Source organism: Aspergillus steynii (genome assembly GCF_002849105.1).
Source record: "Aspergillus steynii IBT 23096 chromosome Unknown P170scaffold_7, whole genome shotgun sequence".
Taxonomy (NCBI): domain Eukaryota; kingdom Fungi; phylum Ascomycota; class Eurotiomycetes; order Eurotiales; family Aspergillaceae; genus Aspergillus; species Aspergillus steynii.
This window is the reverse complement of record NW_020194404.1, coordinates 1,002,988-1,026,772: the sequence shown is the minus strand read 5'-3', so window position 1 is coordinate 1,026,772 and position 23,785 is coordinate 1,002,988. Positions and strand designations below refer to the sequence as shown.

The 23,785-nt window shown below is 52.3% G+C and overlaps 8 protein-coding genes and 1 non-coding gene across 9 annotated transcripts; 5 read left to right on the top strand and 4 right to left on the bottom strand.

The window, feature by feature from the left end:
• Positions 1 to 421: 421 nt before the first annotated feature.
• P170DRAFT_449306 (uncharacterized protein) lies at positions 422 to 1,995 on the bottom strand (the record flags this gene model as incomplete). Its single annotated transcript, XM_024851034.1, has 3 exons — positions 422 to 1,009; positions 1,138 to 1,904; positions 1,959 to 1,995. The coding sequence occupies 3 exons, from the start codon at positions 1,993 to 1,995 to the stop codon at positions 422 to 424; spliced, it is 1,392 nt and encodes a 463-aa protein (XP_024700952.1).
• Positions 1,996 to 2,515: 520 nt separating this feature from the next.
• Positions 2,516 to 3,467, top strand: P170DRAFT_248419 (uncharacterized protein). The gene has a single exon (XM_024843006.1). It carries the CDS (start codon positions 2,630 to 2,632, stop codon positions 3,179 to 3,181), a length of 552 nt encoding a protein of 183 aa, XP_024700951.1. The 5' UTR covers positions 2,516 to 2,629; the 3' UTR covers positions 3,182 to 3,467.
• Positions 3,468 to 3,696: 229 nt separating this feature from the next.
• Positions 3,697 to 5,755, bottom strand: P170DRAFT_414057 (splicing factor cactin). Its single transcript, XM_024847004.1, has 5 exons — positions 5,149 to 5,755; positions 4,601 to 5,077; positions 3,909 to 4,535; positions 3,818 to 3,850; positions 3,697 to 3,756 (listed from the first exon to the last, which is right to left on the bottom strand). The coding sequence occupies exons 1-5, from the start codon at positions 5,653 to 5,655 to the stop codon at positions 3,739 to 3,741; spliced, it is 1,662 nt and encodes a 553-aa protein (XP_024700950.1). The 5' UTR covers positions 5,656 to 5,755; the 3' UTR covers positions 3,697 to 3,738.
• A 152-nt stretch (positions 5,756 to 5,907) lies between these two features.
• P170DRAFT_457950 (uncharacterized protein) lies at positions 5,908 to 8,159 on the top strand. The gene is made up of 2 exons (XM_024851754.1): positions 5,908 to 6,873; positions 6,936 to 8,159. Exons 1-2 carry the CDS (start codon positions 5,971 to 5,973, stop codon positions 7,950 to 7,952), a joined length of 1,920 nt encoding a protein of 639 aa, XP_024700949.1. The 5' UTR covers positions 5,908 to 5,970; the 3' UTR covers positions 7,953 to 8,159.
• P170DRAFT_439386 (WD repeat protein) lies at positions 8,130 to 13,225 on the bottom strand. Its single transcript, XM_024849823.1, has 2 exons — positions 12,547 to 13,225; positions 8,130 to 12,230 (listed from the first exon to the last, which is right to left on the bottom strand). Exons 1-2 carry the CDS (start codon positions 12,777 to 12,779, stop codon positions 8,423 to 8,425), a joined length of 4,041 nt encoding a protein of 1,346 aa, XP_024700948.1. The 5' UTR covers positions 12,780 to 13,225; the 3' UTR covers positions 8,130 to 8,422.
• Positions 13,226 to 13,317: 92 nt separating this feature from the next.
• P170DRAFT_248389 (uncharacterized protein) lies at positions 13,318 to 14,380 on the top strand. Its single transcript, XM_024843005.1, has one exon. The coding sequence runs from the start codon at positions 13,713 to 13,715 to the stop codon at positions 14,277 to 14,279; it is 567 nt and encodes a 188-aa protein (XP_024700947.1). The 5' UTR covers positions 13,318 to 13,712; the 3' UTR covers positions 14,280 to 14,380.
• A 2,247-nt stretch (positions 14,381 to 16,627) lies between these two features.
• On the top strand, positions 16,628 to 19,597 carry hmt1 (putative vacuolar ABC heavy metal transporter (Hmt1); the record flags this gene model as incomplete). The annotated part of the gene is made up of 3 exons (XM_024844682.1): positions 16,628 to 16,984; positions 17,102 to 18,225; positions 18,283 to 19,597. 3 exons carry the CDS (start codon positions 16,628 to 16,630, stop codon positions 19,595 to 19,597), a joined length of 2,796 nt encoding a protein of 931 aa, XP_024700946.1.
• A 572-nt stretch (positions 19,598 to 20,169) lies between these two features.
• On the bottom strand, positions 20,170 to 20,257 carry P170DRAFT_t157. Its single transcript has one exon. It is a non-coding gene; the product is annotated as a tRNA-Asp (tRNA).
• A 276-nt stretch (positions 20,258 to 20,533) lies between these two features.
• On the top strand, positions 20,534 to 23,754 carry P170DRAFT_457947 (alkaline phosphatase-like protein; the record flags this gene model as incomplete). The annotated part of the gene is made up of 5 exons (XM_024851753.1): positions 20,534 to 21,013; positions 21,193 to 21,296; positions 21,735 to 22,995; positions 23,060 to 23,207; positions 23,318 to 23,754. 5 exons carry the CDS (start codon positions 20,534 to 20,536, stop codon positions 23,626 to 23,628), a joined length of 2,304 nt encoding a protein of 767 aa, XP_024700945.1. The 3' UTR covers positions 23,629 to 23,754.
• Positions 23,755 to 23,785: the final 31 nt, after the last annotated feature.

Sequence of the window (23,785 nt, the reverse complement as noted above, 5' to 3'; positions counted from 1 at the left end):
GCGTTCTCGTCATCGGCGCATCATTCATCTGCAGAACAGGCCACGCGTTGCATGTTGCAATTCCACAACGCCACACCGGTGTAAAAAAGAATTCATATCAAATCCTGGGAAAGAGGAACCTCCTCTGAAGACAAAGGAAAAGTAACAAGGGAAGAGAAACGAAAGACTCGGAAAAAACCCGTAATAAACAAAATTAGAAAATTTTTCAAAGAAACAAATCACCCCCAGGGGAAAAAGAAAAGAAAAAAAAAAAAGCAATAACACCGAAAATGTGACCCCGATGGAAAATGCATCGAATAAGAAAGCCCAGCAATGACAGGCTATTAAAATGGCTAAAGTACATTAGATATGCAGGTGGTCGGTCAGCACGGCCTGAGCCCCTCCGGTTATTCCTCTGGACCTATAGGCCTCCAGAGAGTCGTTATACCCCCAGGTGAAGATCCGATGAGATTTCGGGCCCCGTCAACAGCCCATGGGGAAAAGGCTGCAGCACGCACCAGCCCATGAATCCGTTATCCATGGCCGGACAATCCGGCGCAGGCCCCGCCATGTCACAGAAAATCGGAGTGCAGGGAGGGGCGTCAGCGCACCCGACGACGCTCCCCAAATCAAAGGGCTCGACGGACGGGCGAGTCAGAGGCGGCCCTGGCACATGGAAGGGTGACACCGTCGTCGTGGGGGACTGGTGATGGTGGTAGTACTGACCGTACAGCCCTTTCGGCGGTCGACGCTGGCACGCCAGGCGTTGCCGGCATCGCTCGCGTCGCAACTCGTCCTGGCTCACATGGCCTCGAAACTTGGCAGTGATTTTCGTCGCCTTGCCTCCTTTGGCGCCAGATCGTTGGCGTTGAGGTGCCGGTGGGTCCGACCCCAGCGTCTTCTTGTAATTCGCCTGCTTTCTATACCGGGTTGTAGATTGGATGCCGTTCTTGACGGCTTCGTCCGTCAGGCGCCAGTAGTTGACCGATTTCTTGCCGGGCACCGATTCCTCTCGAACCGCCTCAAAGCCCTGTCGCACAAAGATGTAAGTCTCAATCACAATACGAGGGGGTGTTTCTTTTTCTTTTTCTTTTATCTGTCGTTTCTCCACTTCCTTCCGTGCGTCTCTCCCGAGAGATAGATAGGAGAGATACGTACCGCGTTCATGGACAGGTTATGACGAATGCTGTTCTGCCAGCCTTTGGAGTTCCGGTCCTTCCCCTTGGCCGTGTTTTTCACAAACCAGCTGTAGATACCCTGGAGGGGCAGCTTCATGTCCGGGGCATTCCGTAGAGCTTGGTAGATCAGTAACGAATAAGGAGGGTCCGCGTTGGCATCCTCTTCGGTGTCCTCGGGGCTGGTCTGCATGTCGTCACGCTCCATCCCCGGCTTGGTGCTAGAAGGATGAGGCTTGCTGCTGCCGTGCCCGGACTGGTACGAGGCGACGGAGATGGTGGGCGACGGCGGTGATAAGGTCGTGGAGGGATAGTGTGTTCCAGAAGCCTCGGGCTGATGCTGAGGCGAGACGTGGGCGCGAGAAGAAGCGTACGAGGAGGGGTCCGGATTGAAAGTACTGCCGTCTGTCTCACGTCCCCATTCTGGAGGGCCGTTGTATTCATGGGAACGACGCAGGCCGGGCTGCAATGGAGCCGTGGTGGAACTGGGCGCCATCAACGAGCTCGGCCAGCCTTGGTCGTAGGGAAACACCCGGGGCCCTCCCTCCGCCACCGTCTCCATCGGGGGGTGAGATGGACCCATGGAGTAGCTGGGGGGCATTCCAACGGCGCATGGGTGCTGGCAGGAAATCATCGACCCCGGACTGCGAGAGTTAGAGCTCGTCCAGTTCTCGATGGTCGAGCAGGGGTTGCTATGGCGAGATGTTTCCCCCAGCGCGCCATCAGAGACCGACGACGAGCCGGCCGTCTCTGTTCGTTTTGAAATAAATTGAAGCGGAGTCGCTCGGCCAGAAGGAATCGGACCTAGCTGGAAGTTTGAAGAGGGCACGTAACGGTCCATCCTGTATGGTCGTTCTTCCCTTCTCTTCTTCACAAAGGACAAGACAAGAAAGTGTAGGCTCTATCCAACTGAGGAGGTCTAAGCACGAGGAGGGGGGGAGAGATTATTAGAATAACTTTAATGGATTTGTACAAGGTTCGCCCATGCCAGGAATTAAAAGGTTTTGATAGTTGTAGGGTAGAAAAGAGAAGACCGGTTGGGCTAGAGAAATGAAGAAATTGAGGGGCTTAAACAAAATCGATACCAAGAAATTAGGATAATAAGAAGTAAACGAAAGTCGAAAAAAAAGAAAAAATAGAAAATAGAAAATAGAAAATGGGAAAAAGAAAAAGAAAATAAATGCAGGCAAGAAAATCAAATGGCAGAGGGATAGACCTGTGTGATCGCTCAGAATGAGGGCATTCCATAGATTAATTGAAGCTGTAGGAGTATGCCAGCTCATACGGCCGTTCTCTCTTGCTGCAAACAGCCAGCACCATGCATTTCATGTTCTCGACAAACAAATAAACGGTCTAGAAGGATGTCTCAAGTTGAAAAAAAATGGAAAATGGAAAATGGAAATTAAAAAATAGCGCCGGAGAGGGAGAACGCAAGGCAGAGAGAGAGAGAAAAAAGAAATTAAATAAAATTCCAAATGAAGACCGAAATTCGAATAAAAAGAAAAGAGAGCAGAGGAAAACATCCAAAACCAAAAAGCAAAATGGCATTAGACGCAAGAAAATTAAAAAATCCCCATCATGTGCTCTGGGGATGTTGTGGATGGCGCTGGAAGTGCTTCGTTCTACTGCGGGAATCGCCTCCCAAGCTGTGGAACGAGTCGCGATTCAGGTGGCCAATAATTTCCAGGGCCCAAAGCAGAGGCTGGATCTGGTGCTACAGAGAGGGGGGAACAGCTGCAACGAAAGTGTTAGTGGCTACAACGCTTGACAGCCGGGGGTTGAAATCGGCCGGAAAGCTGCAGGTCTGGTCGGCCATTGGCACCGGCCACAACCCAAGAGACAAAGCGCCAGCGTTTCTGGGATGGCGACTCTCCTGGCAGCTTCCTGGAACGTCCTCAATGGTCTTTCATTCTATCCTGCAGATCATCAAGCCCTTTCCCGCTTCCCCGGCCAGCCGGAACCTTGAAACGAGGTGTAGACGGCGCGGTGGCACCGTCACAGTCCCTCCTGTGCCCCTTATTCCGTGAAGACAATGCGCCTAGCGTGTGGCACCGGGGAGGAGAGGGAAAAAAAGAAAAAAGAAAAGAAAAAGGGCCCTGAAGGCCCTGGGCCACGTGACCGCTCGAGAAGAGCGGTGGCGAAGGCAATCGACGGTCGTTTGGACGCCGGACGGGAAGATGAAGCCCAAGGGAGACGAAGCTGGATGGGAAGTGAAAATAAGAGTGCGATGGCGGCGTCACACGTGGGGGCGATGACAGGCGCATTATGTACTTGGACGGCCGGCAGATGATGTGTCTTAGCTCTGGGTTGATCTCTTGGGGATCGAATGTCTTGCGAGCGAGTGGTTAATATCCCAGTCCAATGACAAGTCTACTTCGGTCGAACAGTCCCAGCGCTCCGGATATCAAAGCCACACCCGACTCTGACTCCGGGCGAAGGATCCTCGTCCATACAATCATACAATATCAATGGATGACCCGATTGAGCATTAATGGAATCGTAATATCAATTAAAATAAATGGCCATCCTGACAATCCCAAAAAAAAAAAAAAAAAAAAAAAAAAAAAGGTCCCGGTGGCGGTCGTCACTTGCGATAATAGATCTAATCGAGCCAAAGTCAGCTAGGTCAATTCCCAGAAAAAGACCTGAAAGGGTTCACTCACTCGCTTGAATTGGAAATGAAGTTGTAAAATCCCCTAGCAAATAAGTCAGCGATTGCTCGACCGAGTGGAATTAGCCCGTTTATACACATACCTTGTCGAAAGTACTCTTGAAGCCTCTCTCTCTCTTAGCGCTGTAGTCCCATTCCTTGTCGACAATTCGGAAGGCAATGTCTTCATACGGCGGACCAGCCATGAATCGAATGAGACAAGTATCTTCTTCCCCGGCTGCGGCGAAAGACTGGCCGCGCTTTCGTCCATGTTCACGTTCTATGCGATATGTCGGGGCCTTAGCCTTGTCGATCAAATCCGGGTAGAAGATGTTGAACTTATAGCCCTGAACAACCTTGGGGGGTGGATTGTCGTGATCGTAGTGGGTTTGGTTGTATTTGTTCCATTCATAACCCATCTGGACTCGGTTGAAGTATCGAGGCTTGCGCGGTCGGTATTTACCGGCCCATTGCGGCCGTGAGCTCGTACTGACGGCTTCCTCGCCCGTGAAAATCTCTTCGTTCTCGCTAACACCCTTCGCAAGCTCTCTTTCATATAGAGCCTTCGTGGCCTGTGAGAAGTCCTCGTTGGGGATGGCAGAGAAGCGAGTCGGTGCGGTAGCGACTGGCACATTCGACGTTTGATTCACAGGGGCAGCCGAAGACTTTTCGGCCTGTCGCTGACGCAGAGGGACGAAACCCATCTTCAGAATTTTTTGACGATCCCGGGCCTGCGAAACTAATCAGTACAGTGGGGGTGGTAAGAAAAGACAATGGCGAAAGCAACATGGCTTACCACTTGGTCCAAGAAGGCTGTCTCATCCACTATCTCCAAAACCTTGTCCTCCGGGCGGACCTGGAGCAATGGATCGGGGTCAAGACCCTGGAACTCACGCTCATCAAATCCAGGCTTCTCTCCAGGAGCTGTTTGGGCAATAGGAGCTAATGGCGCAAGTTTTGCGCGCACCGATTCCGCCTCTTCGCGTTGCTGATCGCGAAGACCCCGAACACGCTCGTCTATAACGGCTTGATAGACGTTCTTCAGCTTCGCACGAGCCTTCCAGACCGAAAGGCTGCGTAGAAGTTCCTCCCAGTAATCGGTATCGATAGGTTCGTTGGAATCCAACTTTCTCTTGACGCTGACTTCAAGGGCCTGGAGCTGCTCGTATGTCTTTGGACTCAACAGTCGGTTTATATCCGCGGCAACAGAGCTGATCGCACGCCCTTCCGGGGCGGCAGTCTTCTGACGGTCGCGACAAATGATTTTCATGGTCTAAATGAAGAAAATACCGGCGATCAGCTTTCCACACCTTACTCGAGTCCAACAACCTTCAAAGCACATACCTTCCAGAAATCCCTGTTCTGCGAGTTTGATTCAAGGCCCACGAATGTATCGATATCCTTCTCTAGGTCGCTCAATTGCGTCGGCGACAGTCCCTCGAAAACACCATCGGGATCCACCAGGTCAAGATCCGAGTCCGCAATTTCGTCGTCGAGGGGGTTCCTCGTGGGATCGATCACTCGCAGGGTCACCGTAAGCCAATCGATGGGCTTCGCGCGTCCCTCTTTGACTCGGATCTCTGCTTTCTTTTTGGCCTGTTTCAAGACAAAGATGTCTTCCTGCGCCACCCACTCTCGCTCTTGTTCGTCCTCCTGCAGCTGGTTGAGCCGCACCTGGTCTCTCATATTCCGCGGCTGGGATTGTGGAGGCCCGCGTCTGTCGTCCCTCCGCCTGTCGGAGTCGTATCGATCTCTCTCGTCGTATCTGCGGGGGAGCTTCTGGGGTTGACGCGACGGCGATCGAGATCGGCTTCGTTTCGCACCTGACCTATCGGGGAGTCGCGACGCCATAATGACGTTGACGGCGCTGTGTTCTGTACGGTGAGCGGCGATAATTAATATAATCTTTTCGTGGAGAAAGGCCGATAAACCATGAAGGTTGGCATGTGAGATGATGAAGTTCGAGATGTTTTCCAGAGCTGGTCCGGCCGCACTCCTATTTCGGAAGGCTTAGCGGGTCGGCCAACCTTCCCGATCCAGTGCCTTGCTCTCACTTCCGCCAGCGCATCGGCCGTTGCCTTCCAAACTACATCAAAACAACCACGCCGTGCTCTGTGTTTAGCACCACAGTTTCCTTCTGTCCATCTTCATGGTCTGCTCCTAGACATGTCCACAAAATGGCAGCGACTATGTCCTGCGAATCAGAGCGATTTGCCCCCGCTTCTCTTCAAGTATCACTTGACGTCAGACGGCTACGAGCTGTACATGACTGATCTGACCAACGTTTGGTCTGAGCATCTATCCCGCCATCAAATTCTGACGCGAGCCGATGAAAGTGCGGCTACTATCGACCCAAGCGAAGATGCAGAGCAGTATCAGATGCTATTGCAAAAGATCGGCGATGCGTTTCACAACGAAAAGGACACCCACGTGACCCTGGATCATAAATCGCCAGGAACTGATACCTTGAGACTAACCACATCGACGAAACTCCCTGGACCACTGAGACCACTAGAATGGACTCTTTTTCTCGAGAAGGAACCCCAGTCTTTGTTGGCGCAGTATATGCTCTTTCCGTTGATCAAAGCGGAAGCGGGCTGGGAGTCCCGACAACAGAATCTCATGGATCAACTGAAGCGGAAAGATTGGATCCTTGGTAAACTGTTTGACAAGCTTGAGTCCGTGGGCGTTGACCTCAGCACTATCTTCCCGGGAGTGTCTGGTTTGCGAACGGTTCGAAAGGGTGCGACGCTGTCACAGGCCGCCAAACACATCAGAGGCGTCGCACCTTTTGACGAGCATGCCTGGCTCGATGAACAAAACCAGTCATCTTCAGACACAAATCTCGCAGCCAACCTACTGGCGGAGCTGTTTCCTACCTCTGAGGCTACGGCACAACCAGAATCACCTCATCCGCCTCCAGACGGATGGTGGCACGGACTATCTGCGGCCAGCACTACGGCACTCCCTCAGCGTGACGATGTCAAAGGAATCGAAGAGCCCGAACCTCCTCAGGATGGCGGAATGACAGATACTGCCTCTGGTATTGATACAGATGATGAATTTGAAGTAAGTTTTTCTCGTCATACACACCCTAGCATAGTTGTTTAACTTTAGATTCCGCTTCTCAGCGACAAGAGACGCCTCCGAGATTCAAACGTTCCAAAGACACCAAGGACAAGTCACCCGACGCCAGAAAGTTGCAAGCGCCAGAGCAAGATTTGAAAGCATCTCCGAGTCCTTCTCCACGCAAACCTCCAACCAAAAGATCAACGGGTCTTGGGAAAATTGGAGGACCAAAGCCAGCGCTGACGCAGGCAGCAAGGTCCTCGCCTTCACCAGACCATGAGCCGACGATAACATCTGAACCGACACGTACATCGCCTACTAATAACGATGAAACGGACTCCGGCTCTGATTCAGATCTAGACGGAGGAAGACCAGCACCAAGCAAACCGACCCCTCAACCTCAAACTACTTCACCAGCCAAACCGCGAGCGCTTGGGCTTGGCCGCATTGGCGGACAGAGAAGGCAGGAACAGAAACAGGAATCCCCCAAACATTCACCTTCAGGAACCGCGACCCCAGAAGACGACGACGCCAAAAACTCCCACGTTCAATCTCAAGAAAAGCCCTCCGCCAAACCACGAGGCCTAGGAACCATCGGCGGTAAAAAGAAGGAACCTCCAGCTCCGCCGGCCAAATCTCCAGAGCCGCAGCAAAGCACCGACTCCTCGCCCTCTCCTCCAAGCACGAAACCGAAACCAAAGCCTACGGGAAGCAAACTCGGCGTCATCGGCGGCAACAAGGTCTCCAAAAACAGCGCCTCCTCAGCTCCCGCTTCCCATCCCCCAAGCAGTAGTACAGCATCTCGCCCCAACCCCATCGCAGACGCAGACACCGAAACCGAAGACGAGAACTATCCCCCAGCCAACAAAGGCCAGACATCCAAACCGAAGAGCTTCGCGAGAAAGTCTCTCTCACCTGAAGAGCCTAAACACCAACCAAGACTATCAGAGCCCCGCGCAAGCGAACCTCCCACGGAGCCGGAAACTGAAGAACAGAAGGCCGACAGGAAGCGAGAGGAACTGAAAAGGCAATTGCAGGCGAAAGCTAAGGCGCCTGCGAAGAAGAAAAGGAAGTTTTGAACTACGAAGCTGTTTGTCTCTCTGGGATCTTTTTCTCCCTCGTTTTGGTTTTCTCTGGTTGGTTTCAAGTGAGCGATTTAGCGGGTTGATATCTATCTGGTATTTATGATGAAAATAGTGGTTTTGTATTTATGTGGCATGCAATGCCAGCATTGGGCTTTTGGCATGTACTGTTTTGCTAGGTTATAAATAGCCTCGACTCGTCTGTGTAGGCTTAGTGTGGAAACCATTTGGCACAATCCGGCCTCCTATGGTGTTTAGTCAATAAGAGAAAGTCGATGTAAATGCACACAATTGACAATGTCCCGTGAGTTCTACTCGGTCCATAAGTCAAGGCAATAAGATCATATAACACATTATGAGACTAGAAATACATGGGTATATTCGAAGCTGATGCCTAAAGCAAAGAAGAGAAAAGAAAAGATCGCATTTACCGCCAATGACAAATAAATAGGACGTCAAGATCAAGATCAGCCGGTCAAACCACTGCTACCCCCCGTACTCGCACGAGAGGCGGCGCTTCGCCGCTTCCCCTGCTCGCTAGGGGTGACCAGTCGTACCTTTTTGGGCGACATCAAATTCGAGGAAGTCGCGCTAGGTCCTGCATTGCTCGTGGGCGACGCATTTGTTCCACCCGATGTGCCAACGCTGAGCATGCCCCGAACTTTTTCGACCGCTTTACTTTCACCCCGTGACCAAGCATCTCGCTTCACAAACCCGAACCCAGATTTCTTGCTGACGGTGTCACGCTTCTTAGACTCCTCGAGTAAGACCGTCCGATTGTGTTCTCGGCGTGGGCCGGGACCGCAGTCGTGCATGCAGCCTGGAGTGGCACATCCGCCTTCACTGGCAGCGATATCATTCAGCCATGTGCCGATGCAAGCCATGTGACCTCCGTGGCCGCAGCCTTGACACCAGGTCCAGAGGGTAGATCCCTTTGGTCGAGGAGGGCTAGAAGGATTCAAAAGATTCTCTTGAATGTGCTGCAATTCCGACGGTGGGATCGGTTCAGTCCGGAGTGAAGAATGTGACGATAGAAGGTGGGAAGGAGCCTCGGACTCCCACTCAGGACTGGAGGGCGACGGGGATGCGGTTTGTTCAGCCACCCATTCTGGGGGCGGATCAATGCTCATGCAAATTGTACAGGGTTCCTGGGGGGTGCTGCAACGGTAACAGCGACGATTGTCGTTTTTGGGATTCTCATACGGCCGTTTGCACGTAAAACAAAACACATTCATGTAAGTGTCGACCTGGGCATATTCATAGACCGCCGGATAGCACGGCGCGCAAAGAAGTCGAAGTTCGGCCGCTTCAATAGGCATCGACTGGCGGACAAGTTGCTCGTTATAAGCCTGGTAGACAAGCTCGCACTCCTCGCTTGGAATAATCTTCTCGTGGTCCCGGAAGAGGATGCGTAATTTCTGGAGCAAATGAGCAGCGGTCTGGACATCAACATGGGCACCACTATGGTAGTGCCTGGTTGCTTGCTTCAGTAGAGCCTCGGCACTCCAAGGCTTGACGTCTGTTCCGTCCGGACTGATGGGGATTATAGGTCCATCGAAGTCATCCCCTTCACCAGGTGCGGTCCATGGCACAGGGAAAAAATCGGTCTCAAATTCTTGGTCGGGTGATTTTAGAGGGGTGGATTCCTTCAATAGAATAGGGGGACTAGAAGGTCGTTCGAGATGGATGTGACCAGAATCTGCAAGTTCTTCTTCAAAGGGTTCATCTTCAACTAGATCCTCTTTCTGAGCGGCGCCAGAGCCCAGCATTGACTTGGATAGACTTTTACTAGGTGTTTCGTCCTCAAGCTCATCCACAGGATCAGTAACGTTTTCTGATACACCGTACAGCCTCGCTGAGGAGAACGACATGCCCAATGATTTAGAGGGATGTGAGCTTCCTGTAGATGCAGAAAACATCGGGAAGCTCTCGGTAGATTCGTGACGATGAAAGGCTGGGGGCTTTGTGGTCTCTACAGGAGACTCGAGGGATAGAACTTTCTTTGGAACCGACTTATAGTCTCGGATAGCCGCCCTCTTATCTTCCATCTTCTGGTCATATTCATCCTCCTCCGAAGTTCCCTTCGTATAGTCGGGATGGTTCTGCGTGCGCCAGTCTGTTCTCCCAGCAATTGCTCGCGGTGCAGACCTCTGGTCATTTTCGGGGACTTGGGGCAGCGAGCCGAGCATTGCCCGAGAATGCGGACTTTCGCCTGATGAATGGCGATGCTGTAGCTGAGCGATGGGGCGAGGCTCGGCGTCAGAAACGGAAGACCAATCGTTGGAATTCATCGTATCGGTGTTAGAGCTCAAGACGGAGGGCGGCAGCGGTTGAATGTTCGAGAAATCATTCAAGGATGTCATGTGGGAAGCAGAGCTGTCAGAAGACCCGACGGGAGAGTCGGGCAGAGGTTGCGCCAGAGGAGTAGTCATATTTGACGCGCTCTCGGCGTCTCTCAGCTGCTTCTTGGACGCTCCGGGTTCCAACACCCCCTTGAAAAAGCGTGTTTTCATTTTATCCTGTCTCCCGTCTTCTAAGCCTCGTGTTTTTTCCGCAACAGGCCCTTCGTCAGACAGCTTCTTTTTGACCTTGCGGGAGCCTTTCTCGGGGGCCTGTTGCCGCTCTCTGGCTTGAAGTTCAAGCTCTTGGATAGCGGCAAATTGGATGATGCGCCATGTTTGAGCCAACTTTATCAACGAGGCATCTTGTGCGGACTGCGCGTTGCGAGTCAGTGACTCCAGGAAACCGCGGAAGCTATCCGGAAGCATGCCATCGAAATCCCCGAGCAGTGGGGAATAATGACGAGCCAGGTGCCGGAAGACTTCCTGGCTCATTGTAGCACCTGGGATGTTTCCGGTCATGCCCTGCTGATACGGACCAGGAGGCTTGATCTTTGCCAGCACGTGCTCAAGCGGGAGGACCTGTTTGAAATCCGATGTACCGGGCGGGGTTCCACCCAATGATTTTGACGGTCGAGCACTGCTCGTCGACTTGGTATGTCGGTGACGAATCGAGGCGAAAGAAGGTTCATCGAGAAGGTCGTCGACAGGGCTTTGACTAAGCACCTCACCGCCGTTACTCTCCTCCTCTTTATGGCCTACGAATTCGGTGGTGCTGAGACCCAGTGTGCTTCTCCTGGGGCGCTTCTGGACGAATGCAAGTACGTCACCGGTAGGACTCCACGCCACGGCACACGTTGGTCGTTGATTGACCACCTGAGGTGCGTAACGCACGTCGGTCTGGGTAAATGCACCGGACTCGCCGGCCGTCCACAGCAGGTCTTTCGAATGCCACAGCAAGTCGGTGGCATGTGAGTCATATCTATCAAATTCGCGGAAGGGTATGTGCGGCCGACGAAGATCCCACAGGTGAATACGCGGATCTTCTTTGTCATAGGAAGTCACCACCTGGGTAGACTGCCAATCCCCGGTGCTTTCCGGCTCCCGAGCCCAGGATGGCGGGCGCCACCGTACGTTTAGGACTGCTTGCGGGGTCCGAAATTGAAAAGTCGGCTTCTGTCTACGCTCCGCCGAAGACGAGAAGTCCCACACCTTGACCTGCCTGTCCGTGCCGCCACTAATGATGTGCTTTCCATCGGGGTGCCAGTCCACCGAGAAACAGGGTCTGTCATGGGCTGTGATTCTCATGGCCGGTGCATTCGTTTTCCGAATGTCCCACAGTTGGATGGCGCCGCTGTCCGTAGCGGTTGCAAACATGGACGCGTCACTAGGCGACCACCGTATGTCCCGGATGGCATCGCTATTTCCGTTGAAATGCTCCTTGCTGCCACAGACCGAGGCACCCCGCTCTATCGAGGGTACGCGCAGGTCCCACATCCGGATGGAAGAATCCTGGCTGCCGGATAACAACAGATGCGGTCTATGCGGGTTGAAAGCCAATCGGTGGACCTGGCGATTGTGCCCCTGAAACCGGCAATATTCAAGGCCGGTCCGGTGTAGATCGTAGAGCACAATGCGGCCGTTGGCCACGGCCGTGGCGATGATCTGGTCATAGGTACCATGTGACCACTTCACGTCTCTCACCGTCAGCTGGTCCTTGTGTCGCGCAGAGAGACCACTCCCCACATGGTGGGTGGAGGAGTAACTGATGATGGCATTGCGGAGATTGAATTCCTCGGACAGATGATCAGGTGAAACGCGAATGGTTTTGAGGATTTCTTTGCCTCCGATTACTGCATGTGTCCGTTGGGGAGAAATGTCCAATGCCGCAATTGGTATACCCGTCTTGTGGGTAACCGTCTGGGATGTGCCGGGTCTAGTTAGGGATGTTAGAACAAGGTTTCCAAAGCACGGAGGATTGCGCGGAGCTCGAGCATCCTTAGCATTCTCAGTTCACGAAAGACAAAGGAACTCCGGGAGAGGGAATGATATTCCGCGGAGGTCAGCAGTGCGACGGGAGAACGGGAAGGGTTACAAAAAAAATAAAGAAAAAAGAAAAAAAAGAAAAAAAGAAAAAAAAAAAAAAAAAGACGGCGGAAACGAAATTGAATTCCAATTATTCTCAATGCTTCCCCGGTGGATACACAAAGAAAAGGGGAGAGGGATGAAGGCTGGAGGCGGGGAAGCTATACAAAGACTTGGACCTAGTAAGGCGGGGACCGGCAGCGAGGTCTGCACGTCCCCCTGGAGTTTGCGGACTGGGAGGTCTCGACCCCGAAAAGAACGGCTGGGCAAATCTTGCCAGGGCGCTGGCGGCGCGGTTGGAATACTTGTGACCCTGTTGCACGGGAGCCGGGGGGGGAGGGGGAGGGGGAGTCGGCGAGGAAGAGCTGCCTCGAGTGGGCAGTCGAGGATAATCGGACATAATTCCTACTCGATCTCGACCGCTGAGAGGCCCGTCAACCACGACTTAACCCAATCAGGGTCGCAGCCCCATGGTCGCCAACGGTCCCGGGAACAGAGCAGCGCTGAAGGGGAGGGGGGGCACAAACAAGAAACTCAAAGCATGAATAATGGCGAGAATAATAATAATGAAAATGGCAAAGGTGGTGGGGACCAGGCAAAAAGAAGGAAAGGGGGAGGCGGAGCTTTTCGCTCGTTGGAGTTGGAGGGGGGGAAGGAAAGATGACTTGGGAAGGAGCCCTGGTGATTGATGGATGGTCAAGTGCAATCACAATCCGCGCTTAGTCAGGCTGCTTGTCACTTGCCTACGGAGTAGGCGTAGGAGTCTACATGCTACATTGCTATCATAGGAAGTATGGAGTAGGGAACAATCATCAATTCATAGCATCGTGAATGGTGACCTCCTACTACTCCTAAAAACTACTACAAATCACCCATCGTCGAGTTCTTTTTATAAAGTGGCATCAATTCTCAGAGTATAAATATAAATCAAAAAAGTGGCGAGAACGCGTGATGTGCGGGTTTAGCGCCGTTTGTTTGGTAAATTTAGAAAATGGAAATGACGAAACCGACACCGGGTGTTTGCCTCGACCGAATCATCGGCCTGAAGAGCTCTCCCTCCAATACCAATCAATACCGGTCTTCTGTGCTTTCTGACCTGTCCAGCTGATGATTGATGGAGGAAAGCGAAGAAAACAAAAAACAAAAAAAAAAAAAAAAAAAGATTTACGGGTACCCGATCGACCAACGAGATAGCAAATGACACCTAAGGAACAAATACCGAGGGGGCGTGAGGTGTCCATCCAGGACCCGGGGGTTCTTCATTGTCTGGATGCAGACAAACCGGTCTTCACCAACCACAGCGGGAGAAAAGAAGAAAGAAAAAAATTAGGCCATGCAGGTTACAAGGCGGTGTGTGGCCAACCCACATGTATTTTATTTTTTTTTTTTATGGTTAAACAAGGGTCACACCTCCAGGGTGGCTTTTTCTTGCCCTCGCCCGAGTGTGAGAGAGACCGACCATCAGGATGCGCATCAAGGATACGCACATAATAATAGTCGGGATTCCTCCAGGGCCGTCTGTTCCGGTCATGTCTCAAATCGGGACGGCACAATAATGCAGGATCAATACGTCCGTCCATACTCCATACGCACATACACACGGTACGACATACCTTACCAGCGACATGTTTTAGATCATCCGGACACTCGGGACTCCAAGGTGGGACAGACTAAACGACTCGTCGGAGTGGCATCCTCGACCTCGCGAAGAAGAAAATCAGGCGGGATGGACCTGGGAGAGTCCAGATGGGGATTCGAGATCGTGACGCGATGGCGGTGCGCATGTTTGATGATGACAGCTGAATTGCCCCCCCTAGAGCATCCAAGCTCTCGCCGTAGGGTTCGGGGCATGATTGGATTCGTTGTTATTGACGGGGTCTGTGATATTATTGAAGAATGACCCTGCCCCTGACAGTGAGCTCAGTTCAGCCACTGCGCAGGACGCCAAGCGGAATCCTTGCGACTCCAGAAGGGCCGAGACGAGCGAGTCCGGATGGACCATGCTCTATCAACTCGTCGCCCTGATGGATTAGATAGATAGAATTCCTCATGCAAACAAGAGAGATCGGGGGGATGACCATGTACATGTACGTACGTATGTATGGACATGCCTACATACTCCGTAGATATCAGTCAGACGGATCTAGTGGGTAATCGAGAAGATGATCTGTCTCTTCGCGTTGGAAACGCGACTAAACCGCGTTGGACATCCCTGTCCGCCGCCGGTCCAGTCATCCCTCATCCCATCCAAGTGATCCATGTAGTGCAGCTCAGACCATGTCGTCACAATCCAATCAGACCGGCCTTGATTGACATCGCTATCAAATCCTCTGAACGATCGGTAAGGTCGGTATCAAGTAGTAGCTCCGATCCCTCCAACCATCTGGCCTCGAGATCTGTCACGGCCTGCAAAATGCCCCCTGCCTATCTACTCCGGAGTACGGTATGTAGGTATTTATTCATCTGACATGTGTGCGCGGCGCGCCTTTTATTTTCTTTTCTTTAATTTTCTCGATTTTTTTATTTTGATTCTTTTTAATGATTATTCTGTGGAGGCATTTTTCCCTCCCTTTTTCCCTTCTCGGTAGTCCTTGGGGTACGGCGTGTGATGGTACACAAGCACCATCGAGATGACCTACTTTGTACTCTCATGCTATGTACCATGCCTTTGCCGAGTCCTAACAGCTAGCGAAGACATACTCCGTACGGAGGGCGTAGCATGGTACTAGGGCCTTTAGCTTCCAGTTCGTTACCCCACAATCCTCGAGTCCACCCTTGACCTCGACCTCCCATTCGGATTCCTTCCCAGGCCCTGGTTTAGATCATGACCATGCGTGGTATGATTGACATCCTTCTCATGGGAACAAGAGGAAAAATCCAATCCAATCCAAAGCATTCAGCCGAACCTCCATTCCCATCCCTGCTCTCATTGGGCACGAACCTCTTGCCTGCGATCCAATAACCCCCCCGGCCACCAAAATGTCGCTGGTGTGTCTTTAATAGATTAAATACCGGTCCAGACAAAATAACATCCTGGACGGACAAACGACTAGGTAGTCACCTCTGGCTTAGTGAGTAGGTAGTTTGATCCTTTTCCAAGACACCTTCCGATGCTGGGTGATAAGACCAGCCAGGAAAAAGAAAAGAAACCGTTAAAAAACCTCCGATTTGCATCCCCATCTAAGGCGAGGGGAAATAAATCAATAATAATAAAACATCCAGGAAACTCCCGCCATTTCATCACGAAATGAAATAAATAAAAATAAAAAACACAGCCGTTTAGGGTGGATATACCTTTTTTTTAAAAAAAAGACTGCAAGATCCAGTTTTCTTTTTTTCCTTTTTTTCATTTTTTTATTTTATTTTCCCTTTGCGCTTTTTTTTTTTTTTTTTTTCCTCCCTCCCTAAACTTAACTTTACCACATTTCGCCTCCAAGAGCCACCCAAGCTTAGCAAGTTCTGGGTCAGCTAGTCCGGTCTGGGTAGTTTCTCGACCTCACACCGTCATTCTTGCTCGACCGTCAATTCAAGCAAGTTAGTTGCTATTTGTATTTCCCAACGATCATTTCCTCTCGGGTGTCTGTCTCTCTTCTTTTCATTCTCTCCTCCTCGCTCTCTTCCTTTCTTTCCTTCTCTTTCCCTTCCTCTTCTCTCCTCTCCCTCTCTGCCTCTTTCCCTTGTCCCTTCTTTCTTCTCCTTTACTTATTTAATACTTCCCCATCTTTCCAGGGTGTGCAATTCCCTCGACCTTGTTTTGACTTTCCCTCTTCATATAGCCTTTTTTAGTTAATTCACGCGTATTCTTTTCTTGTACTTATTCCAAAAGAAAAAGTTTCTTTTTTCCCGCGTGCCTTTTTTTTATCATTTTCTGTTTACTTTTTCTCTTTTTTTTTTTTCTTTTTTTAACCCCGTTTTTCGATCTTTTCATTCATTCTTTTACGCCTCGTTTACCCTAGAACTTATCTGAAGACACTGCTGAATCCCAAAAAGCAAGAAGGAGAATCCTGTCCCACGTGTCTGCCGATCTCTTCTACAGAATCACCAAACCCCGGCCCTCCCTCGATCGACGGGTGCTTCCTCGCCATTGTCACCTTCCAGTCGTTTCCGATTCGAGTCCGTCCGCCTCCTTGATATCCGCCGTCTTATTCTCGTGGTCCTCGGTCTGAAACGAAAGAACGCGGTCGCTGTGTCATGGAAATATCTTGATGGTCTTCTAATCGTTTGGACCCTGCAGGAGGATTGTTCATCATGGGCTCTCATTACGCCACCCGTGAATTGCTGGAATACCTGCGCATCGGGTATCCCATTTTGCTCCTTCTAGTGTTTGTCTCGTCTTTCATCGCCAATTCTATCGTAACTGCCAGAAATGTCAGTAAGAATTCGTCGGCCGCGCGCATGGGTCCCGGGGGGAGACCACTTCCCAAACGATCAAGGAGCTCGGCAACCTTCGTCAAACCGGCCCAGCCCTTTTCGCGAAATGCCAAACTTCTGGTCAAATGGCTCTCGGTGGTGATTCTGGTGACGCTGGTGGCAGACGCTGCCATCAACGTAACCCACGTCATGCTTGCCAGGTCCGAGCAATGGTGGTGTGGTCAATCTGTAGTGGTGAGTTTCTTGCTACTCTCCCTTCAATCCTTGTTTCGCTGTGCAGAAACCCCGGTTTAATTGGATTACATCTACTCTTCACATTTGAAATTGGCCGCGCTAACCCGCAACCTGCAGATCTATGTTGTAGGGTCCTTCTTTGTCTACGCGGTCATCTTAATCTCCTTACTGGATACAAACCCCTCCCCTACATTCGCGCAGTTCATCCCGTGGTCAATTGCGGTTCCTATCGAGATGGCTATCTTGGGCGTCTCCCTTTCGATCCATGCGGATGTTCATCACGAGCCAATCGTAGGAAACCCCGTGGGCGGCCGATTGCGCAAGGGCATGACAGCCTGGGAGTCAATGGAGATTGTGTCGAACTGCGTCAGAATACTGGTTCTCGCGATATTGGTTGGTACCTACATGATCAAAACAATGAGCGTCAAGTCCCATGTGCAGAAACCTCGAGGCCACGCCAACGGTGCCACGGAATCCACGGGATTGCTGGACCCTTCCCACGCGGAGAATGGAGATGGTTATGGCTCCGTTCCGAACAATCATCAGCAGCAGCCCTCCAAACCGGCCGCCGATCCATGGGTTCGGCCGACAACTGTCCCTTCCACCAGCTGGTGGGAGTATCTGAGCGGTTATTCCCTATTTTTTCCGTACCTCTGGCCATCCAAGTCCCGTCGTCTACAAGGGGTCGTGGTGGTCTGCTTCTTATTGATTATCCTGCAGCGCGTTGTCAACGTTCTGGTTCCCTACCAAGTGGAGGTCATAACCAACGCATTGGCCAAAGATGGCGAAGAATTCCGAGTCCCATGGTTTGAGATTTGTATGTATATTCTCTACCGTTGGTTGCAGGGCAACCAGGGACTCATCGGGTCGTTGCGCTCCAGTCTTTGGATTCCCGTGAGCCAGTATTCTTACATGGAACTCTCGACTGCGGCTTTCGAGCATGTGCATGGTCTAAGTCTCGATTTCCACCTGGGCAAGAAGACCGGTGAAGTCCTCTCCGCACTGAGTAAAGGTAGTTCTATCAATACGTTCCTGGAACAAGTGACGTTCCAAGTCGTACCCATGTTAATCGACCTCTGCGTTGCCATCGTATACATGCTTATTGCATTTGATGCTTACTACGCATTGGTTGTTACTATTGTTACTTTCTGCTACCTCTACGTTACTGTCCGCATGGCGCAGTGGAGGGCGGAAATTCGCCGGCAGATGGTTAACGCGTCTAGGCAAGAGGATGCCGTGAAGTAAGCTTCAACCCCCTACACACACTGGTCCCTTCTATGTGTACTTACCTGGGACAGGAACGACTCGATGGTGTCCTACGAGACCGTCAAGTATTTCAATGCGGAAGATTACGAATTCAGTCGGTATCGCGGTGCTGTGTCCGACTATCAAATGGCGGAATACCATGTCCTGTTCTCACTCAACCTCATGAATACAACCCAAAACACTGTCTTCATGCTTGGTCTGCTCATCGCATGCTTCATTGCTGCATACCAAGTCTCGCTTGGACAGCAAGATGTTGGCAAGTTCGTTTCCCTTCTTACGTATATGGCGCAGCTGCAGGGGCCTCTGAACTTTTTCGGCACTTTCTATCGCTCAATTCAGTCCGCCTTGATCAATTCGGAGCGATTGTTGGAATTGTTTAGAGAGCAGCCCACGGTTGTCGATACACCCGGTGCTGCGCCTTTGCCCAAATGCAAAGGCGACATCACATTTGAGAATGTTCAATTCTCCTATGACACCCGCAAACCAGCCCTTAACGGGCTGACCTTCCACTGTGAGCCCGGAACGACGACTGCTCTGGTTGGTGAATCTGGTGGTGGAAAGTCGACGGTGTTCCGACTGCTTTTCCGGTTTTATAATGCTGAAAACGGCCGCATCCGGATTGATGACCACGACGTCCTAGATACGACGATAGATTCGATACGGAAGCACATCGGTGTTGTACCGCAGGACACCGTGCTTTTCAACGAGACGCTGATGTACAACCTGAAATATGCCAACCAAGACGTCTCGAATGAAGATGTTTACGATGCTTGCCGGGCTGCCAGCATTCACGACAAGATCATGTCATTCCCCGATGGATACAACACCAAGGTGGGTGAACGTGGTCTACGGCTCAGCGGAGGTGAGAAGCAACGGGTGGCCATTGCTCGTACCATTCTCAAGAACCCTCGCATTATCCTTTTGGATGAAGCAACTGCCGCCCTGGATACGGAGACGGAGGAGCACATTCAAGGAGCACTCTCCACGCTCTCTCGCGGTCGTACCATGCTTGTCATTGCTCATCGACTGAGTACAATCACCACGGCCGATCAGATCCTGGTATTGCATGAGGGCAAGGTGGCTGAAAAGGGCACCCACGACCAATTGCTAGCTCTGAAAGGGCGGTACGCCAGCATGTGGCGGAAGCAGATTCGGGCGCAAAGGGCAGCGGCAGAAGCGCAGGTGCTTCAGGACCGCGCCCAGCGCTTGCGGAGTGCGTCCGCCACTGGCACAATGGGAGATGACAGCTCGAGTCAGTCCGACGAGGACCGAAATGGCAATGCCCATGCTCGGCAGGCTCATGGATACTCATCCAGTAAGCTGGCTGATGACAGCCGGAAGGGTTAAAAATCCCACCTTTCCTTTTCTTTTCTCACCTACTTAGACAAGGTTGATAGTATCATCCGGTTACATTTTTCGTCTATAAAGAAAGAGGACAACTTAGAATGAGTCGGTGACACCATTCTCGGGTTTTTGTTTTGAACGAAGATCAGCGGACTCTTCGTCCTTCTCCTTTTCCACCTTTTTTCCTGTTTTCTTTTTCCTTTCTCTTTATACTCATTCTCTATATCTGTTTTCGAATGGCGTTTCTGAGTGACTCACGACCTGCACGACACTCTTTTGTCGATTCATACGAAACCTGGCGGCAAAGCAGCCAGGTTGATTTGGTTGGATGCGTGGATAAAGTTTCTAGACCAATTGCACCTGAAATATGTTTACGATGGTCGCCTATAGTATACCTTAATACAAACGTGAGATCTTTTGATTAGTGCCATATGTAGGTTGGGACGATGTATTTCCGCACGGTGTCTGTTAAATATCTGCGTGGGAGGAATGGTAGCAGAGTCATTCTAGTCTACGGGGTTCATTGTGCTTTTATTTGAATATAATGAAGACAATTAACAAAAACAAAAAGAAATCTCCCCGACTGGGAGTCGAACCCAGGTCTCCCGCGCTTGTTCTCTATTGAGTGACAAGCGGAAATCATGACCGTTAGACCATCGAGGAATTGTTGAAGAAAAAGTTTGTAAATGTACCACATGATCCCAGACAGCCGATTCGTTACCATTATGCATTCTCTGATTGGCCCACTGCCGTCCACTAGGAGCCTGAGTTCCCAGGAAGTGCTGTTTAGCTTCGTCGCTCCTCCGTCATCACCTCGACGTCAACGGAAGACGATCCCTACCTGCAGTCATTGTGCTCCGAGATCCTTTCGGTCGACCGCGGAAGACTTTCATCCATCTGTTCCCCGCACGCCAGTATATTTCCTTCCACTCGCTTGAAATGCACTCTCCATCTCCCCAGCTCCTCCGAGCCTTGCGCTCATCCATCGCGACCACCAACACGGCCAGAATCTGCGCAGGCCTTTCCCGACCGGCCTTTGCTTCTTCGCCAATTACCCAGCTTCGCCGCCATAACAGCGACTATGCCCGACCAACTCGCATGATCCCTCGCGCCCACTCCCAACGGCCGGACAACCATGACCGCGGCCCCGAGTCGAAGGAAGACACGCAGACGGACTTTGCCGCGCTCAACGTCCTAGGGGATATCCCGGCGCCGACCACGGCCGTGGACGCCTGTCTGGACAACGGGTTTCATCTGAATAACGGGCTCCGGGTGCGTGGTGGCTCCGGGGTGCTGCTGGTCGGGGGCGAGGCGTTCGCATGGAACCCGTGGAAGATAACGGGCGGCAGCAAAGCCGATATGGTGAACAAGAAGGGCCAGTTTGAGGTGGACGAGCAGGCTTGGGGGATTCTGGGCCTGGTGTGGCCTCGTCCGGGTATGTCTTTCTTCTCATTCTATGTTTTCGGTGCTGCAAGAGTTCCTGGCTAATGATACTGGTCTACTTTCCAGATCTGCTGATCCTGGGCATGGGTAATTCCGTGCTTCCTCTCTCCCCCGAGACGAGGAGACAGATTAACGCGCTTGGTCTTCGTGTTGAGGTGGTGGATACTAGGAATGCCGCTGCGCAGTTCAATCTCCTGGCCACGGAGCGCGGAGTCTCGGAGATTGCGGCCGCTATGATTCCTATCGGGTGGAAGGGCAGGTAATCGAGACGGACCTCGGCATGCCTTGATTTGTATAATTTGGATTGGTTCCTGGGCCAGGGATCTACGCTTAATATGACGCCGATATAAAGTTCTGCAGGATTTATGCAAGCGGATGATGTACTATAGCACTTTTCTAACTCAACTCAACCACCAGTCAATTACTGAGACGTCGTTCATGTGGTCTTGTATAGAATGTCTCTACGGAGCACCCGCAAGATACCGTCGCTGTAGAACAGGCGATGGGCGGTGATTGGCCCCGGGCAGAACGTGACGTATCAGGTGCCCCGTGCCAAGCCTCGCCCAAAGCAGCATCACCCTGGACTTCCAGTCTTCTCCTGTCTCTCCCCCATCCCCCTTTCACTTTATGTCCTGACATCTTCTTTCCTCTCACCTCTTCGTGTTCCTCTCCTTCATCGCCGTCTCTTCTCCAAGAGACTAATTCCAGTTATGGCGCGCGATGAGCCCCTTCTGGCGCCGCGGCCCTCCTCCGACCGCTCCTCCATCCGGAACGCCGAGGAGGAAGACGCCCTGCTGACCGGGGAACGCACTCATCGTGAACAGCAGCGAAGCCGCTGGGCGTTCTGGAAAGAAGTCGGTCTCTTCACCTGGGCCTTGATCGCCACCATTGCCGTCGTAGTTCTCGCCGTCGTCTTCCAGCATGAGACCAGCCGCAGCCGCGCTGACTCGAAGCAATCCTGGGGCCCCGGAGGAAAGCCAAGCGGCAAGCGCAATTTGATCTTCATGGTTTCCGATGGAATGGGTCCGACCAGTCTCACCATGACCCGGAATTTCAGACAATACACCGAAGGATTGCCGGCCGACGACACTCTGCTCTTGGACCAGCATATCGTGGGGACGTCTCGGACGAGGTCCAGCTCCAGCCTGGTGACCGACTCGGCGGCCGGTGCCACGGCCTTCTCGTGTGCCTTCAAGAGCTATAACGGAGCCATCTCCGTGCTTCCGGACCATACCCCCTGCGGCACCGTATTGGAGGCGGCTTCGTTGGAAGGGTACAAGACCGGTCTCGTGGTGACGACCCGGCTCACCGACGCGACCCCGGCTTGTTTCGCCTCGCACGTGAACATGAGACAATACGAGGATCGGATCGCCGAGCAGGAGATCGGCGAACACCCGTTGGGACGTGTGGTGGATCTCATGCTCGGTGGTGGCCGGTGCCATTTCCTGCCCAACTCCACCGATGGCAGCTGTCGCGGGGACGACCGAGACCTGGTGGACATTGCGAAGAACAACGGGTTCCATTATCTGGATGATCGGGAGGGCTTCGACTCTCTGAACGGGGGCAAGGACGCCAAGCTGCCGCTCCTCGGACTCTTCGCGGAGAAGGATATCCCGTTTGAGATCGACCGCCGCAGCCAGAACGAAGTGTATCCGTCTCTGGAGGAGATGGCCCGCACCGCGCTCAAGACGCTCAGCGAGGCCACCGCCGATAGCGAGCATGGATTCTTTCTGATGATCGAGGGATCGCGTATCGACCATGCCGGACACGGAAACGACCCGGCAGCGCAGGTGCACGAGGTTCTCGCCTACGACAAGGCCTTCGCGGCCGTGCTGGAGTTCCTCGAGCAAGATTCAACCCCGGGCGTGGTGGTCAGCACGTCTGACCATGAAACTGGCGGGTTGGCAGCCGCGCGCCAACTTCACCCGTCGTACCCCGAATACCTATGGCTTCCCGGCGTTCTGGCGAACGCAAGCCACTCCTCCGAATACGCCAACAAGAAGTTCAAGGAGTACCTCTCAGGAGTCGGACAAGTCGAAGCATCGCAAGTTCACTCGGGATCTTCTGAAGAAGACTCTGGGCGTCACCGATGCCTCGGACGAGGAGATCAACACCCTGCTTGACCCGAACTCCCCGTACAACTCGGAATACGTGTTTGCGGACATCATCAGTCGCAGGGCGCAGATCGGCTGGTCAACGCATGGTCATTCCGGTATGACTCCTTTCCCCTCTGTTTACTTAACTCTACTCCCTGTTTCCCCAGTACTAACGACCATCCAGCCGTCGACGTCAACATCTACGCCTCCTCCACGAAAGACGCCTGGCCTCTCGTCGGCAACCACGAGAACACCGAAGTCGGCTCTTTCCTCGCCGACTACCTCGATCTCGACCTGAAACACGTCACCGAGAAACTCCGCAGCGGCTCCGTGTCCTCCAACGAGGCCACGCAGCAAGACAGCCCGCTCGCCTGGCTGGGCGATCCTCTCGGCGAAGACGTCCGCACCGAGGGACTAGATACATACCATGGAGACTTCCGGAAGCGGTCCGTTGGTGAAGAAACCGAGGGTTGTGCGTGCGGCGGAAACCATTGATATCGGATATTGCTTTGTTACAGTGCTGTGCCATCATTGATGTGATATAGGAACTTCCTGGTATAGGATTATAGGCGTGTGGCGTTTGGGCCGATGGCTAATATATAACAACTCTTGAAGCATTGGAGTATTGAGTCCCGAACGATCTATCAGGGCA

Bases quoted from the DNA above. Each gene is read 5' to 3' on its own strand.
- P170DRAFT_248419 (XM_024843006.1), top strand. From the start codon at position 2,630: ATGAAGACCGAAATTCGAATAAAAAGAAAAGAGAGCAGAGGAAAACAT.
- P170DRAFT_414057 (XM_024847004.1), bottom strand. From the start codon at position 5,655: ATGGCGTCGCGACTCCCCGATAGGTCAGGTGCGAAACGAAGCCGATCT. The intron at 4,536-4,600 runs GTAAGCCATGTT...TTAGTTTCGCAG, and splicing joins CAGCCTTCTTGGACCAAGTG to GCCCGGGATCGTCAAAAAAT. The intron at 3,851-3,908 runs GTATGTGTATAA...CTTATTTGCTAG, and splicing joins TCAAGAGTACTTTCGACAAG to GGGATTTTACAACTTCATTT.
- P170DRAFT_457950 (XM_024851754.1), top strand. From the start codon at position 5,971: ATGTCCACAAAATGGCAGCGACTATGTCCTGCGAATCAGAGCGATTTG. The intron at 6,874-6,935 runs GTAAGTTTTTCT...TCCGCTTCTCAG, and splicing joins ATACAGATGATGAATTTGAA to CGACAAGAGACGCCTCCGAG.
- P170DRAFT_439386 (XM_024849823.1), bottom strand. From the start codon at position 12,779: ATGTCCGATTATCCTCGACTGCCCACTCGAGGCAGCTCTTCCTCGCCG. The intron at 12,231-12,546 runs GTATAGCTTCCC...ATCCCTAACTAG, and splicing joins CTTACTAGGTCCAAGTCTTT to ACCCGGCACATCCCAGACGG.
- P170DRAFT_248389 (XM_024843005.1), top strand. From the start codon at position 13,713: ATGCAGGTTACAAGGCGGTGTGTGGCCAACCCACATGTATTTTATTTT.